The sequence below is a fragment of the Aedes albopictus genome, chromosome 3, assembly GCF_035046485.1.
Source record: "Aedes albopictus strain Foshan chromosome 3, AalbF5, whole genome shotgun sequence".
In the NCBI taxonomy this organism is placed as follows: domain Eukaryota; kingdom Metazoa; phylum Arthropoda; class Insecta; order Diptera; family Culicidae; genus Aedes; species Aedes albopictus.
The window spans coordinates 120,775,339-120,791,173 of NC_085138.1; the positions used below are offsets into that span (position 1 = coordinate 120,775,339).

A 15,835-nucleotide genomic window follows, 5' to 3' on the forward strand; every position below is an offset into this window, starting at 1 on the left:
ATGAAGCTATGATTGATTACTAAAACTGTTCATATTTTTTCAGTGTGTTCAAGGTTGCGAAACGAGATTCAACGACAGGAACCCTTATCATGGATCTTAAACCTGGTACAAGATATCGACTATGGTTGGAAATGTATCTCACAAACGGAAGTATCAAGAAGAGTAATGTGGTGAACTTTATCACCAAACCCGGCGGTCCAGCGTTACCTGGCAAGACAGGTAATCATAAGTTCTAGATCTAGTACAAGAAAATTTAGAACTAAATAATAATTTCATGTGTATTCTTATTTTTAAGGTAAATTATCAGTTGCCGGTGTGGACACCTCTCCTGGTGACTACTATGGGCCATTAGTAGTGGTAGCAGTCATAGCTGCCCTAGCAGTCATGTCCACTCTGATATTGCTGCTCATCCTCACCAGACGGCGAGTACAAAGTGCCACGATCACACCTCCTCGCAAGAACGAAGTGTCGTACGATAATCCTAGCTACAAAGTTGAAATTCAGCAAGAAACCATGAGTAAGTATTGATGGCGACAGTCGGTTGAACGCGTAACAAATGCAAACACTCTATTTCCCTTGCAGATCTCTGAACCTGATGCTCCATCTGCTCCCGTACGACACAACAACGGTTTTAATCTATTTATCTAGCCGCGACTGCCATCGATACCACAGGCACATAAATTTTGTATATTTATTCTCCAACCGAAACGATCCAACTTCCAATTGTACATAAGCTCGAAGCTAGTAGAAAACATTTTCCAATGCATCACAGGTCTTGTAAAGGTCAAACGAATCTCCGTCCTAGGAAGTATCGCCACACCCCGTACTCTGTTAGTTGAAATAACCAACCATCCAAAGCAAAGCACCGCAGAACATGCCAAATAGAAGGCAAACACGTTGAATTCCCAGTGACCATTCCTTGTAGAGAACGTAAAAAGAAACAAATTACTCGAAGCACCTTCGAACGACGATTAACGAATGTGTGAATGTTGCGAATGTGTTTTTGTACTTTTATAGGTACATTTTTTCCGATCCCAGTGTAAGGTTGGATCTGATCTTAGTTCAAGACTGTACATATTTATTCTTAACTACGACATTTTAAGCTTTTTCGAAGTAGGTAAATACTTGTATGATCTTTTAGGAGGACCTTTTTATGTAAATAAGAGATTTATTTTTAAATAGTTGACATGTGCTGTTCATTCGAAGGTATCCGAAAGCCAGAGAGTGTGAGCCGGTTGATAGTGCAGAAGGGAATCAGTCATCTGGATATCTTCCGAACATTCATTCGACATCACACAAGAAGCATACTCAACGATACACAGCACGTCTGAATGACCGAACCCTTACTTTTGTTAGAAATTCTGCCTCATGGCGGCAGTAAAAAAATTACAAATTTAAATTTTAAATTTTGTAGGTACATATGTGGCTCGTTGCAAAATCAACTTTTTGCAACTCGTTACATAAATAACTAGGGGAACTTACGTATTCTCGGCAGTTTTGTTCTCTTCGTCATTGAAGGTTTTTTGAAACCTGTTGAACTCAGAGTTGGCCTTAAATCCTTCCTAACCAAGCTGAGTTATAACTCATATACATATATATGCCCAAATTTCAAGCAATTTGGCCCATAAAACCCCGCATGACGAAGAGAACAAACCTGCCGATAATACCCTTCGTCACCCTATTTCAGTTTCTCGCAGCGTTTTTCCTTGAAATTATCCATTTTTGTTTTCTGGCCTTCTCCAGTTTTCCAAGAATATCCAGAGGTTTTTACGAATTTGCTTCCATAAATAGCTCCTTCCGAGATTTTTAATGATTTCAGGTTTTTCGAGTTTTTTTCTGCCAGAGTATGTACCCCCGGACTTTCTTCCAGAGTTTATCGCTGGATTACTCCCGGAGATCCTTCCAAAATTTTTGTATTGTTCTTCCAGGAATTTCTCTTAGCGGTTTCGGGGTAGTTTTCCAAGAGTTTCTCTAGGGATTTTTGCAAAAGTTCTTCCAGGGATTATTTCTTCCAGAGATCGTTTTTAGATATTTATCGTGGTTTTCCGTGCGGGATTCCTCCCGGGATTACTTTTAGAGGTTTTAATAGTTCCTCCATAAATTTTCTTAATATTTCCTCCTGGGATCAGTCGCAGAACTTTTTTTCCGAGATTTTCCAGTTTCTCTCAGGTTTTAGTTCGTAGTTCCTCTCGAGATTTCTCCAATAAGTCTTTGCGGAGATTTTCGCAAAATTTGACCGGGATTCCTTCAGATATTTCTCCGGAAATTTCTTACAAGAAATCTCGTAACTTATCCCAGGACATATTACGAGAAATCCTGCAATAGCATTGAGAGCAATTTTTTTAAGAAATCCCAAAGAGGAGCATTCAGAATCTCGGGATAATTTCTGGTAGAGATTCCGGGAAGAGCTCTGGGAATAATCCCGAGAAAATTTGTAAGAAAATAATCTCAGGTATAACTACAAGGAAAAGCCTAGGAAAATATCCGAAGAAAAAAAATACGGAACGAGCTCCATGAGAAATACCAGCAGTAGCTTTTGCAGAAATCCCAGAAGACTCTCTAAACATCTTAGGAGAAAGTCCAGGATAAATTCTGGAAAACTCTGAGACATCCCAGGATCAACCCAGGAAGGAATCTTTCTCTCGAAGTAACGAGAGAAATCTCAAAAAAATTCCGTGAACTTACTTACCTTCAGTCCTGGGCACCCACGGTGGTGCAGAGGGCCGAATTGAAAGATTTCCATCCTTGGCGATTGCCAGACATCGCCTTGACCTGTGGCCAGGTCAAATTTCTGTCGACTTACATGATTTCGTTGTTGAGGCTGCGCCGCTATGAGCCTCTGGGTCTGCCTCTGCTGCGATGTCCTGATGGGTTCCAATCTAATGCTTGCTTGCAGATTTCGTTTCCTCCCCCTGCGTAGAGTGTGGCCGACCCACCTCCACTTTCGCTCCCGAATTTCTGTCGCTATCGGCTTTTGATGACATCGACGATGGAGCTCCACGTTGGAGATCCAATTGTGAGACCGCCATGCACGAATTATATACCGCAGGCATCTATTGATGATGACCTGCAGCCGTTGCGTGTTCTCCGCTGATACACACCAAGTATGGCGTACCTAGGGTAATTGTTCCCATCGTTGCGGTAGTACCTATTGTTGCGGTAATGGCAATTGAGCACTTTTTCGACTGAAATGTTACCAAAAGGTATTTTTAATAGATGTATGGTGCTTAAATTATGAGATTGCACCATTTGTTTGCTTAAGATTTGCCCAAAAACCTATTTTAAAAAAATATTTTCATAAATGTGTTTGCTGCTGTGTTCCTATTGTTGCGGTAGTGTTCCTAATGTTGCGGTATCCCATATGATTTCAATGGGATACCGCAACAATAGGAACAAAATACCGCAACATTAGGAACACATACCGCAACATTAGGAACACAATGATCTTTCAGATAAAAACGAATAAAATGCTCATAACAACATCAAAGTGGCAATATTTCGTTATTTTCCCGTAGATTAAGGATGGATTTTATTATTTTCAATTCAATCCATGTAAAAAGTTTGCTTGGGGCGATACAATTGTGGTTTAAACATGAACCCAGCGCTTAACTCCTCCATGATCGGATCAATTACCCTATAGGTAGCAGCACAGATTTCACGTTCGAGTTAAAAATTCGGATTTTTGTGCGTCGACTGATCTGGTTGTTTTTCCATGCATTTCTTAAACTCGCAAAGGCCGCCCTCGCCTTCTTGATCCGTGCACCTATGTCGATCTCGGTGCCACCATTTGGCTACCAAGATATTGGAAGCTATCAACATTCTCCACTGATTGCCCAGCTACCGTAAAGCTGAAAGGGTTGACCGTGTTTACATACAACGATTTGACGTTGATGGTAAGACCTGCCGATGAGGAGCGATTGGCAAGATCATCGAGCTTGCTCTGCATATCAGAGTGCCGTTGAGCTAGGAGAGCAACGTCATCAGCCAGTTCAAAGTCATTTAGGTGCTCCATGGTAATGAGTTGCCACAGCAATTCACGATTTGGTTCACGGTCAATCGCACCAACCAGAACCTCGTCGATTACGATGAGGAACAGTAGCGGTGATAGTATACATCCTTGCCTCACTCCAGCAACGGCCCGGATGGGATCGGACAAAACACCGTTGTGCAGTACTCTGCACGAAAATGCCCTGTACTGTGTTTCAATGAGGCCGATTATTTTCTCAGGGACACCCTTACGCTTGAGGGCTCCCCACATGTTTTCGTAATTGAGACCGTCTAGATTGGTCGAAAGCTTTTTCGTAATCAATGAACACCAGGTAGAGATATTCTTGGAATTCATTGATTTGTTCCAAGATGATACGGAGCGTGACAATGTGGTCCACACATGATCGTCCGGCACGAAATCCTGCTTGCTGCCGTCGGAGAGTTGCGTCAATTTTCTTCTGTATCCGGTTAAGGATCACTTTGCAGAGGACTTTGAGTACGATACACAATAACATGATGCCCCGTCAATTATCGCATACAGTCAGGTAACCCTTTTTGAGTACCTTTACCAAGACGCCTTGCATCCAGTCGGCCGGAAATGTCGCGGTTTCCCATATGTGGCAGAATAAAAGATGCAGTAGTTGTGCGGATGCTACGGGGTCAGCTTTGAGCATCTCAGCTGATATGCGATCGACCCCTGGGGCTCTGTTCGATTTCATGCTACGGATACGGATGGCTGTTTCTATCTCCTGCACTGACGGACCTTCAGTGTTGACACGGGTAATGTGTTGAACCCTTGGCAGCTCATGCTGAGATGTTGATGGCGTGACCGACACTTGAAAAAGGTGACCGAACCAGCGTTTCAACTGGTCAGTCGGGTCGGTCAGTTACTGTTCAGACGTGTCTTTTACGGGCATCGTAGCATTCATTTTGGTCCCACTAAGGCGACGTGAGACATCGTAGAGGAGACGGATGTCGCCTGTGTTTGCGGCTTTCTCGCCTTCGTCGACTAGGGAGTCCGCCCCCACGCTCTTTTGTCATGTCTACATGAGCGTTTCACTTCCTTCTCGAGAGCCGAATAGCGCTGACGGGCTACGGCTTTGGCTCCTCGTGTTTTCGCTCGCTCTATCGCGGCTTTGGCGTTCCTTCGCTCATCTATCTTCCTCCAGGTAACATCTGTGATCCACTGCTTTTTTCGGGTGCGTAGCTCACCCAAATTATTCTCGCCGGTGACGATAAAGGCGTTTTTGATGGCGCCCTATTGATCTTCTACGCTTCCACCTCCTGGAATATTCGCAGCACAGTTCTCTAGCTCCTCGACGAAGGACCTTGTTACCGCAGCGTCTTTTAGTCGGCGTGTGTTGAACCGGCGCCCGGCTCCTGTCGCTGGGTCCTGGCAATTCGCAGTCCGATCTCGCCGATAATGAGATGATGGTCGGACGCAATGTCGGCGCTACGTTTGTTCCGCACATCAAGAAGGCTCCGTCTCCATTTTTGGCTGATGCAGGTGTTGTCGATTTGATTTTACGTAATACCATCACGGGAAACCCATGTCACTCTGTGCACTGGTCGATGAGGAAAGAGCGATCCCCCAATCACCATGTCATTGTAATTGTAATTGCTCAGTCCACACCCAGGCCGACAACTGTCAGCCCATCTGCTTGTAGGCAGATGTGGACCTACTAAGCCTCCCCCGTTAACATGTCCTACACCGAATTAGCACACCGGGATCTTCCACAGGCAGGCGCTGGCGTTACCAGTCCCAACAAGTGTCAGATACATTAAATAGATGGGGTAGAGGATATAAGAAGATGTGGGAATAGGATGGGAAGAGGCAGAAAATAAAGAGATAATAGCGAGGTTTCGATTTTGTTGCTGAAACGAGAAAAAGAAAGAATGATAAAGAACATTAGCGATATGTTCACAGATTTTGATTTGGTCGATAATTTCTCATCTATTTTGTTTCCATATCGTTGCATCGGTGATCATTTTCATCGCCTTTCTAGTTTTTGTTAGGGCCATCTCGCGTTTTTTCATCATGTCCTCTTTGCCGGTTGGCGACGTTCGGGATGTAAGTAGAAAAGCATGCATTTAATATGATTAGTACGACAGTAATTGTGATTGCTCAGTGCTTCCAGCCCATTTGTCCGCAGTACATATCAGGCATCCCGTTTTAACAAGTCCTACACAGAATTAGAAACCCGGATCTTCCACAGACAGTCCTAACTAGTGTCAGATAAGTTCAATTGAGGATAGGAAGCGGCAAAATGAGAAGACAGTAGAGAAGGTTTGGTTTATTGGTAGCTGTGTTCATGTGAAGTTTGTCTGACATTTAAAAACTATTTTCCGTAAGTGTTTAACTCTCCACCCCAAATTTAATACCGGAAAAATATCTGATCAGATGTATAGTTTGGCAATTCTTTGTCCACATTGAAATGCTTTTGTTAATACATCTTTTATCAAAAAGGAATAAAGTTGTTTACTGTTATAAAATAATTCAGTTAAAGGACAGCTAATGTATTGTAATCCAGAATAAACCTACAGAAAATGTCTCAATAAAAAGTTAACTCTAGTTCAACTAACTACACAAACTAAAAAGTGTTATTATATTTTACCAATGATTTCATCCTAATCTTGACCCTAACATAGTTATGCGCTTAGTGTAAGTGGACGCCGCTTATGATTTTGGTTGGACAATGACCAAAAATAGTGTTGTTTCGACAATAGTCACATACTATGCCCTACGACATTGACGATTCTATTGTCTATGGCTCACCTATTTCGTGCCACCCAGCAGGGACTTGGTCTGGTACCCAATTCAGTATATCCGCTTTACGTAATGTACCGCACCTCTTTTGATTTGTGATATATTACGCGGAACATTACTCTCTTCATTCGGATAGCGGCTATGTAACCCATTGGATTAAAAGCCTCCATCAAACATGAAGCGATTAATCGGAGACTGAAGACTCTATACCAAATTTGGCTCAGGGACAGGTAATCAGTGAGGTCAGTTTTTCTCGTTTGTCAGAGACGATTGATACGTATTAAGACAAACTTTCCACTGCATCTGCCAGCAATAATCGATGATCGATCAACATTCCGAGTACCCCAATTTACACAAGAATGCCAAGGATCACCGCTCATGCTTTACAATACAGTTGGAAAAACTAGAACAACACCTGGCCACAATGATGCATAAAGCACTAAAGCGGACCGGAAGTGTTGGTGAGCCAGCCCCCACCCCCCCCAATCACCATGTCATTGTTGCCACAAAACTCTGCAAACAGCTCTCCGTTTTCGCTCATTTCTCCGAGACCATGGCGTCCCTTGACGTGCTCACAGACCAAGTTATCGGAACCAACCTTCGCGTTGAAGTCGCCCATGAGGATCTTGATATCACCTTTCGGAGTCTTGTCCACGACAGCATTCAGTTGGCTGTAAAAGTTCTCTTTATCTTGCAATTCGGCAGCATCGGTTGGCGCGTAACATTGGATCATGGTAAGGTTTCGAACCCGTGTTCTGAAGCTGGCTACAATTATCCTTTTATCAATAGGTTCCCACTTCATGAGCGCGGCGAGGGCGTTAGCGCTGAGCAGGAAACCAACTCCACGGTGGCGAGGAGCGTGTTCACCTCGTAGGCCAGAGTATAGCAGAATTTGACCCGACGCCAATCTGTGTTCTCCAAAGTTCGGCCAACGGACTTCACTCAGTCCTAGTATCTCAAGCTTCATACGGCATGCCTCATTGGCTAGTTGTGCCAGTTTACCCTGCTGGGCTAGGATTAATACATTCCAAGTTCCAATTCTTGTCAGTTGTTTCGTGCTAAAAGTCGTTGCCGTTGAATCAGTTCGTAATCTTTTATTTTCGGTTTCAGTAACGGTTTTTTGGGTTTCGGAAACAGAAGGTTGTTGGCCTAAGGGCCCCTATCCACCGTGGTGGGGCTGCAACCTTAGGTGTAGCTTCCGGTGGAGGAGCATTTCATACTCAGCCGGTAGATGCCAGAACAGACGCTGTTTGAGCCGCATCTCCTTGGTGAACAGACGCTCGAGACGTACCTCCTCAATCTAGCTGAAGTAAGAAGGACAACAGTGCCCAGGCTGTACTACCAGCTAAGCACACAACTCTTAGCTGGCAGTCTTTGTCATCGCTTGACCCGTGGAAGCAGGAAGGAACTTGTGAGGACCAGAGCTTTGTTGGACGCTCTCCTTTTCGACTCAGCGTTTGGGAAATGTACCAGCTGAAACTTCCCTAAAAAGTTAAAGAGAAACTCTAGAAGAAAGCGAAATTTCTTGTAGAAATCACAGAACACTTCGGAAGAAATTCCTGCAGAACATAAGTGAAAAACTTCTTAAAACCGTTGGAAGAGCTTTAGCAGAAACCCCAGGAATAACACTTGCAAGAGGAATCCCAAGAGAAATGCTTACAGAAATTCCGCATTAACACTTGCGGTATATCCTTAGAGATACATTTGTGAAGATCTCGGGATGAATCCTGCTAGAAACCCACGGAAACTCTGGGAGCAATACTAGGAAAGATTTTCAAGGAAAAGTTCTGGAAAGAAATGTTTGAATCTTTGAAAAATGCTGTTAGGAATCCGGGAGAATCTCCGAAAGGAATTCAAAAAGGAATACCAAGACACATGGCGTGAAAAAATACGGAAGGAATCTTGTAAAAAACCCTGAGAGGAATTTCAGGAGTATTTCCAAAGAACTTTTAAAAAATAACCCTGACGGAATTTCTCGAAAAAATTTTGTAGCCGATTTTCTATATGGATACACTACCACTACTTAATCGACATTTTTTTTTATTCATACCCACGATGCAGTAAACTCTGTGGACTCCGTTTCTGAGTAGATCTACAAGTAGGGTGGGGCGGGGCAAGATGGGTCACCTAAGGATGGATCACCGTAACTTTGTAAATACAAATCGTTTTGGTTTGTATTCGTCCGCTACTCTTTAATACACTAGTTAGCTATGCTAAAAATCGATAAAAAGTTTATTAAATACAAAATATGATGTTAAACAAGCAGTTTTAAAAAGTGATCGATTTTGCGCCGTGAAAAAAGTGCGGGGCAAGATGGGTCACCTTTTAGGTAATTTACATTTTCTCAACGAAAAACGTCAAAATATAAGATTTGTTCCATATTCATATATGCTCCATATCCATACTGAGTAAACAAGAGCTACTAGTAAACATTTTATAAATTTATTTGGAATATGAAAGACTTTACGATTTGAGTGGTCCTAAAGCAACTTGAAAATCGATGTTTTCACTAAAAAATTATCATAATTTTATGTTTTAATTTTGAGCGTTCATTCCGCTTGATTGAAGTCATTTATGAGATAGTCTTGTAATAAAAAATAATTATCATTTGAATGCTCTAAAAATACGTTCAAAATTGAAGGTGACCCATCTTGCCCCGCGGCCGTTTATATGGAGATTATATGGAATGTATCGCTTAAGAAAAATGGCTAAAAACCATTTTATTTTTTATTTCCAATGAGAGTGAATAATTTTTCAATCAATGCTCCAAGCTTTTGTATATTCATGCTGGTCATCTAACAAAATTATTAACATAATTAAAACAAGAGTAATGCGCCCGAAAATGGCACTGACCCATCTTGCCCCGCGACCCATCTTGCCCCGCCCCACCCCAATACTATTCACAATATTCCCTGAGTATTCCAGGTTTTCCCTGTTAAATAAAATTTCACTTAGGATTCCATTCCCGGTTTTCCAGATAGTAGACACCCTGTCCAAAAAATATCGCGGAATTTTTTCTGGAAGAAAGCCCTGGGGAACTTCTACTGTCGAAGTCTCGCAAAAATCCCGCGATAAGGGGCCGTCCATATACCACGTGGACAGAAAAATCATCATTTTTGACCCCCTTCCCCTCCCCGTGGACAAGCGTGGACTTTTCGTTCACCCCTACCCCCCTCCCCCAATGTCCACGTGGACAACACAAAAAAGTGTTTTTTTATATTTTAAAAATTTAAAAGATTTTTTTTCCGTAAACAATGTCTTGAATATCAAAGTTTACGAGTTACCAATATTCAACAATTTTCATAATAGATAGATGCTATGTATTTTTTAAGCAAAACAAATGCCAAAATCACTTTGAGTGACTTCCTGTCAAAACCTTTCTTTAGGAGGTAAAAGATAGGAACAAGTTTTCTACATTGGTTTTAATTAAACTTTTTTTTTAATGCATGATTGTCTGATTTTTTTTATTAAAAACTTTTATGAAGAGGTATTTTTTTTTAATATTCCATTTTCTTGATTCTTATAGAAAAAAGGGTGACAGAATCATTTCAAAAAATTATAGTGTTAAAATTTAGAATTCAGCAGAATACAAAAATCTCAAATTTTAAAATAAACTCGTGTATGCACGAGTTGGAAAATCTGCACAAATATTTTGAAACTTCAAAGTAGTTTAGAAAATTGGTATGCAATTTCGAGAAATCCATTAAGAAACTCATCGAAAAATGTAGAATTTTAAATTTTTCTGACCAGCATGATTTTTTCCTCATAGAAGCCCCTTCAACTAAAAAAAGAGTGGAATAATGAATTAAAATGTGAGAGAGATCTGTTATAAAATTGAATCGCATAAATAATGCTATATAACTTTTTTCGTTAGTGAATGTTTGCTGACTTATTCTTATATCAATGATGTCCACGTGGACATTTGTTAGACCCCCACCTCCCTCTCCGTGGACAAGCGTGGACTATTCTTATACCCCCTCCCCCTCCAAGTTATCCACGTGGTATATGGACGGCCCCTAAACTGTTGGGAGTCTATCATGGAAAACCACTAAGAGAAACTCCTGACGGAACTTTAGAAGAATTCGTCCCGATCTCCGGAAGGAATCCCGAAGGAAAATTAATCTGAGAGCAATACCGGAAAACCGATTCTGATTCTAGAGATGGTTATGAACATATGAATAAACATGAGTTGTATGTAGAGAAGAGGGAGAAGGAAGACAAAAAAGATACAATGCAAGAGGAAATAACGAGCCAGGGATTGAACCCTTTACCTTTTGCATACGAGTCAGAAGCAGTAGCCACTAGCTTGGGACAGAATAAAAAGTATCACAACCTTAAAAAGCACTATTTAACTAATGTAACTTCTTCAAAACAAGTGTCGCCAAAAAAAAGCTAACTTGAAGTAAATTGTAGATCCAGCTACTTTTTTTTCGAATACAGTTTATGTTGGTGGTATCAATTTAAAAGACAAACGAAAAATCAAAATGTAACTCCACAAAACTTAAATAAAACAGACTTATCGAATTCATTGAAAATTATGAGACAAATCGTTGACATGGTCAACAAAGTACATATATGTAAATAGCTGAAGTCTTACTTACTCTCAATCCGCCATAAATTTGTACAAATCTCGTCCCTTCTTGAGCAGAAATCCTTGAATGTTCAACGCATCCAGCAGCCGGTTAAAATCCGTTCCAACGCCAGCCATCTGTTTCAGCTCCGCCAGCGAGAAAATGGTTTTGTTCTGCGTGGCCACCTTGGATTGCAGCAGTCGCACGTAACGTTTCACCAGGCTCGTTTGACTCACCCCCGCTCCGTTCATCAGACGATTCGGTTGCAAATCTCCGACATCGTTGCTGAATACGTCGATCATACTGTACCGCAGGATGGCGATAACATCCTGGGCGTGTCGCAGGGTGGCCTCCGATTCGAGATCCATTCGTGCTCGAGCTTGGGTAAGACGCACCAGCGCTTCTAGTTGGCGGGTCGTCACCGGAATCGAGTCCATACCCTGCTGGGCCCGGCGCATTTCCGCATAGAAGTTTCTTATCTCCAGGGCGGCCTCTTCAGTCAGCTTGGGATGGACGTTCTTACGAGCGTATGCGATGTACTTCTGGATGAGTTCCACCGGTAGCAGGTCCATTTTCTCGTTAGCCCTGATTTTCAATCGTTCATGGAGAGGCACCTCGGCTTGTGATCCGTGCAAGGTTGATGTTCCCATTCCGATTAGAAGAGCCTGGAATCAGGAACACAAATAGTTAGCAATTGTTTCTTTTGAGTGTCAAGGTTTCGAACTTCTAGAACTTGCAACTCTCATCAAGTTTCATTGAGTTCGTGGCATCCTTACCTGGAATGCAGCACCCTGCGCTGGTTGTTGTCCATTTTGCATTCCGTGTAGACGCTGGACATGAGCGGCCAACAAATTATCCAGATGAGCGTTCGGACGATCCAGCTGAATGAAAACCAAATCAAACCGAGACAGGAGAGCTGGTTTCATTTTGAGATTCTCCGATACGGTTTTGGATTTGTCGTAGTGTCCCCCGGATGGATTTGCTGCGGCGAGGATGCACGTACGGGCTGGTAGTGAACAAATCACCCCCGCTTTGGCAACGCTTACCACTTGCTGTTCCATGGCCTCCAGCAGTATCTGATGATTTCCCGACATTTTGTCAAACTCATCGATGCAGCAAGCACCTGAGAAGTTAAATCAATAAAATAGAGAATCTAATTCAGCCAAATAGAAGAAAATTGGCTCACCTTGATCTGCAAGCACCAGTGCACCTGCTTCCAAAGCTCCTCCGGAACCTTTCTCGGTCCGAACGGCCACAGTCAATCCGGCATTGGAGGTGCTATTCCCACAAACGAAAATGCCCCTGGGAGACACTTCTGCGCATGATTGTAGCATCTGGCTCTTCCCGATTCCGGGATCGCCAACAATTAAGACGTGAATCTCTGCACGCCGACCCTTGGTTATGGAAGCACCTCCAAACAATCCCAGTAGAAGGCCAGCCTTTATCATTTCATGTCCGTAAATCATCGGACACAACGATTGAACCAACAATCGAAATGGGCAAGGTTCCGATCGAATTGTTCGAATGGCTTCCATATCCAAGTCGGAGAATTCCGCCGCTCGATGCCAACTGGCCAATGAATTCTTGTTGCTCCGAACGGCTACTGCTTGCATGTACATTTTATACATGCTGGCCGTGGTGCGTGCCTTTGAACTGTTCTCCTCTTGGGGGCGGCCTTTCAATATCCCAGTAATCGTAACGTCATCTCCTGGGCAAACAGCGTCCACCAGTTCATGAGTCAACTCCACCTCGATGCTCCTCGGAACCTGACCGTGTCCGGAACGAGCTCCTAACATAGATTCCTGCAAGCGTACTGTTTGGAATGCCTCTGTTCGTGTGAATACCGATGATCTCATTGGAATAAAGTTGCTCCTTGCCTTACAGCCTTCCCGGCAGGACGTAGGAAGGGTCAACATTCCATCTGTTTGTCGGATTGCTTGCTGACCATGGCACAGCGAACACCGAAACGCCATCCATGAGTTGAGTACCTGGAAACGATACAGGCAATTTGTATATTACCGTCCAAGCTTACCATTAGCAGGATACCACAGGCCGCTTAATTAGCTGTGGTAACGAATTCATAAATTATACAAACCTGGGAATTGCCCGCCCTGATGATAGTTCCTCGAACAGCAAACAACTTTCCGAAACTGTTGATTTTCATGTGCCGCAAATGGACCTCCGGTCCATGACCGACAACTCTGGGGCGTATGGCCTGCAGCATCAGCTTGTCATGGGACTGCGACGCGTCGGACGATTGTGATGAAAGTTCCCCTACAAGCGCCTTGGTGACCACTTGGTGCATGGCCAGTCCAGCCATGGCCAACGTTTGCTCCGGATTGTCCACCAAATCCTGGCGAAATGTGGGCCAATCTTGCATGAATGTTGGATCTGCTTCACCCACGCTAATGTCCAACTCGAACCAAAGGTTGGTCCTAATTGCCGACAGATCGTACTGCTCAGGAAGTTTACCATAATGTCGTTCCGCTGCCTGAATCTTTTGCAGAGTGGATGACCCCTCGCGATATCCTAAAATACATATCAAGAATTATCCTCAAGTTACCAACAGATGCTACATACAACCAACCTTCCTGCGGTAGATACAGCTTCCAACCTGGATACTCGCACGGTTCCTTTTCCAGCATCACCGACAATAGTGGCTGTTGAGATGATTGTGATCCAACCGGCAGCAATCCCGATGGGGACCCACGGTCCGCAGATTGTTCTCCATCATCGTCCAGCCGTGGAAGGGCATATCCTACGGGACGCTCTCGGGGTGGGCCTCCGGGGCCGCCCCCACGGTTGTACGGTCGCCAAAAACCGCGACCCCGCCAAGAACGACCAGCAGTCGCGCCTCGTGAATTACCGCGCGATGATCGGCCACCGCCTCGCGATGTGGACGGTCCAGCACCCGGATCCATGCGTACGAATCACTTTAACTGATACACGTGTGATTGTTAACAGCTTTTAACTAGTTACAATGATTAAAACTAATTATTTGATGTTTTGGTAGAACAATTTAAATTATTAACGCCGGCAAAACAAAACGACTAGCGATAAAAACAAAAACACAAACAACAAATTTGACAACTGCTCAGCAATGGGCGATTATATCGAACATATCGAGGAAAATACCGACAAAACTCTCGGTGACTACCCGAAGAGAAAATTCAGAAAATCAGAGGATCCGCTTTACCGTTGATTATACGTCGTTTTCAAAATTTGTTACTGAATTCATGTATTTTGGACAGGTTGAGGATAACGTTGGAAAAATCGTCCTCTAGCTTCCTTAGAAAGCAATTGATTATTTTGCAAAGTTACTAATAGGCTTATAATATGATATGATCGTTAGTATGGGACACGCTTGTATGGAAAGAATAAATTCTCGCTCCAGTCGACTTTTTAGATCCCATTTAGGTCCCATATGAACCGTACAAAATTTCAGCGCAATCGGTGAAACTATAATTTAGCGCAAGCTATTCAAAATTTGCATAGGATTTACTATAGAAAAAGTTCCACTTTCAAACAAAAAATCCCAGAGGTCGCCCTTAGTCTTTTTAATTGAAATCGATCAACGTTTCTTATCGAAAAATCATTTATGAAACTTTCCTTCGAAGACCGCAAAAGGATTGGATGCTTGTGGAAAAAGTTATTGATTTATTACCGATTAGTGATACAACGAACGGCTTTTTGTTTTGTTTTATCAGCAGCACTGCTGCTGCCGTTGTTGTGTAGGGTAGCGCTTGGGGTGGCGGGAGGCATCACCACCCCCAGAAACAGCAACAGCCAAGGCAGCAGCTACAGTGCTGCTAATAACACAAAACAAAAAGTCGTTCTTTGGATCACTAATTGGAAATAAATCAATATCTTTTTCCACAAGCACCCTATTGTTTTGCGGTCTTCGAAGGAAAGTTTCATAAATGTCTTTTTCTATAAGAAGCTTTGATCGATTTGAATTAAGGAGACAAGGGGCGACCTCGGGGATTTTTTATCTGAAAGTGTAACTTTTCCCATAGTAAATCCTATCACAACTTTGAACCGCTTACGCTAAATTATAGTTTCACTGATTGCGCTGAAATTTTGCACAGTTAATATGGGACCTAAATTGAATCAAAAAAGTCGACTGGAGCGAGACTTTGATGTTTGTCCCATACTAATGACCATCATATATTTACAGTAGAAAACTTGTAGCGTATTTTGGACACCACCTATTTTAGGCGTTCTAGATGAATGTTAAGAGATTGGCTGCCTAATGCTTCTTTATTGAACATTTTTCATTGCACTAAGGCTTTTAAATTTCTTACAATTATTAATTCAACGATTTTAAGGTGAATATTGTATGTGACTGCGAAGTGTATGACGTCTTGCATCAGGTCTTGCATAGTAGTGCATTTGAGGGGTTTTAGTGAAATAGTTTATACAGGGGATGGCCAAAATGTTTGGGATAGGCAACTTTTTTTCTCTCACAAAAAAGTTCAACATGCTATAACTTTTCATAGAGCGCATCAAA

General features: G+C 42.7%; 2 protein-coding genes across 8 annotated transcripts in view; one reads left to right on the plus strand and one right to left on the minus strand.

Moving 5' to 3' along the window:
- LOC109433308 (putative epidermal cell surface receptor) overlaps positions 1–1,181 on the plus strand; it is a 177,761-nt gene extending 176,580 nt beyond the window's left edge. For all 7 annotated transcript variants that reach the window (XM_029873233.2, XM_019709737.3, XM_019709738.3 and 4 more), the window contains 3 exons: positions 44–219; positions 296–517; positions 583–1,181. In XM_029873233.2, coding sequence (XP_029729093.2) covers positions 44–219; positions 296–517; positions 583–590 — 406 coding nt within the window. In that variant the 3' untranslated portion in view covers positions 591–1,181. The remainder of the gene's footprint in view (positions 1–43; positions 220–295; positions 518–582) is intronic.
- Positions 1,182–11,166: 9,985 nt separating this feature from the next.
- LOC115266708 (DNA helicase MCM8) lies at positions 11,167–14,397 on the minus strand. The gene is made up of 5 exons (XM_029873231.2): positions 13,913–14,397; positions 13,421–13,854; positions 12,512–13,313; positions 12,102–12,448; positions 11,167–11,990 (listed from the first exon to the last, which is right to left on the minus strand). The coding sequence occupies exons 1-5, from the start codon at positions 14,244–14,246 to the stop codon at positions 11,358–11,360; spliced, it is 2,550 nt and encodes an 849-aa protein (XP_029729091.2). The 5' UTR covers positions 14,247–14,397; the 3' UTR covers positions 11,167–11,357.
- Between the last annotated feature and the right edge of the window lie 1,438 nt (positions 14,398–15,835).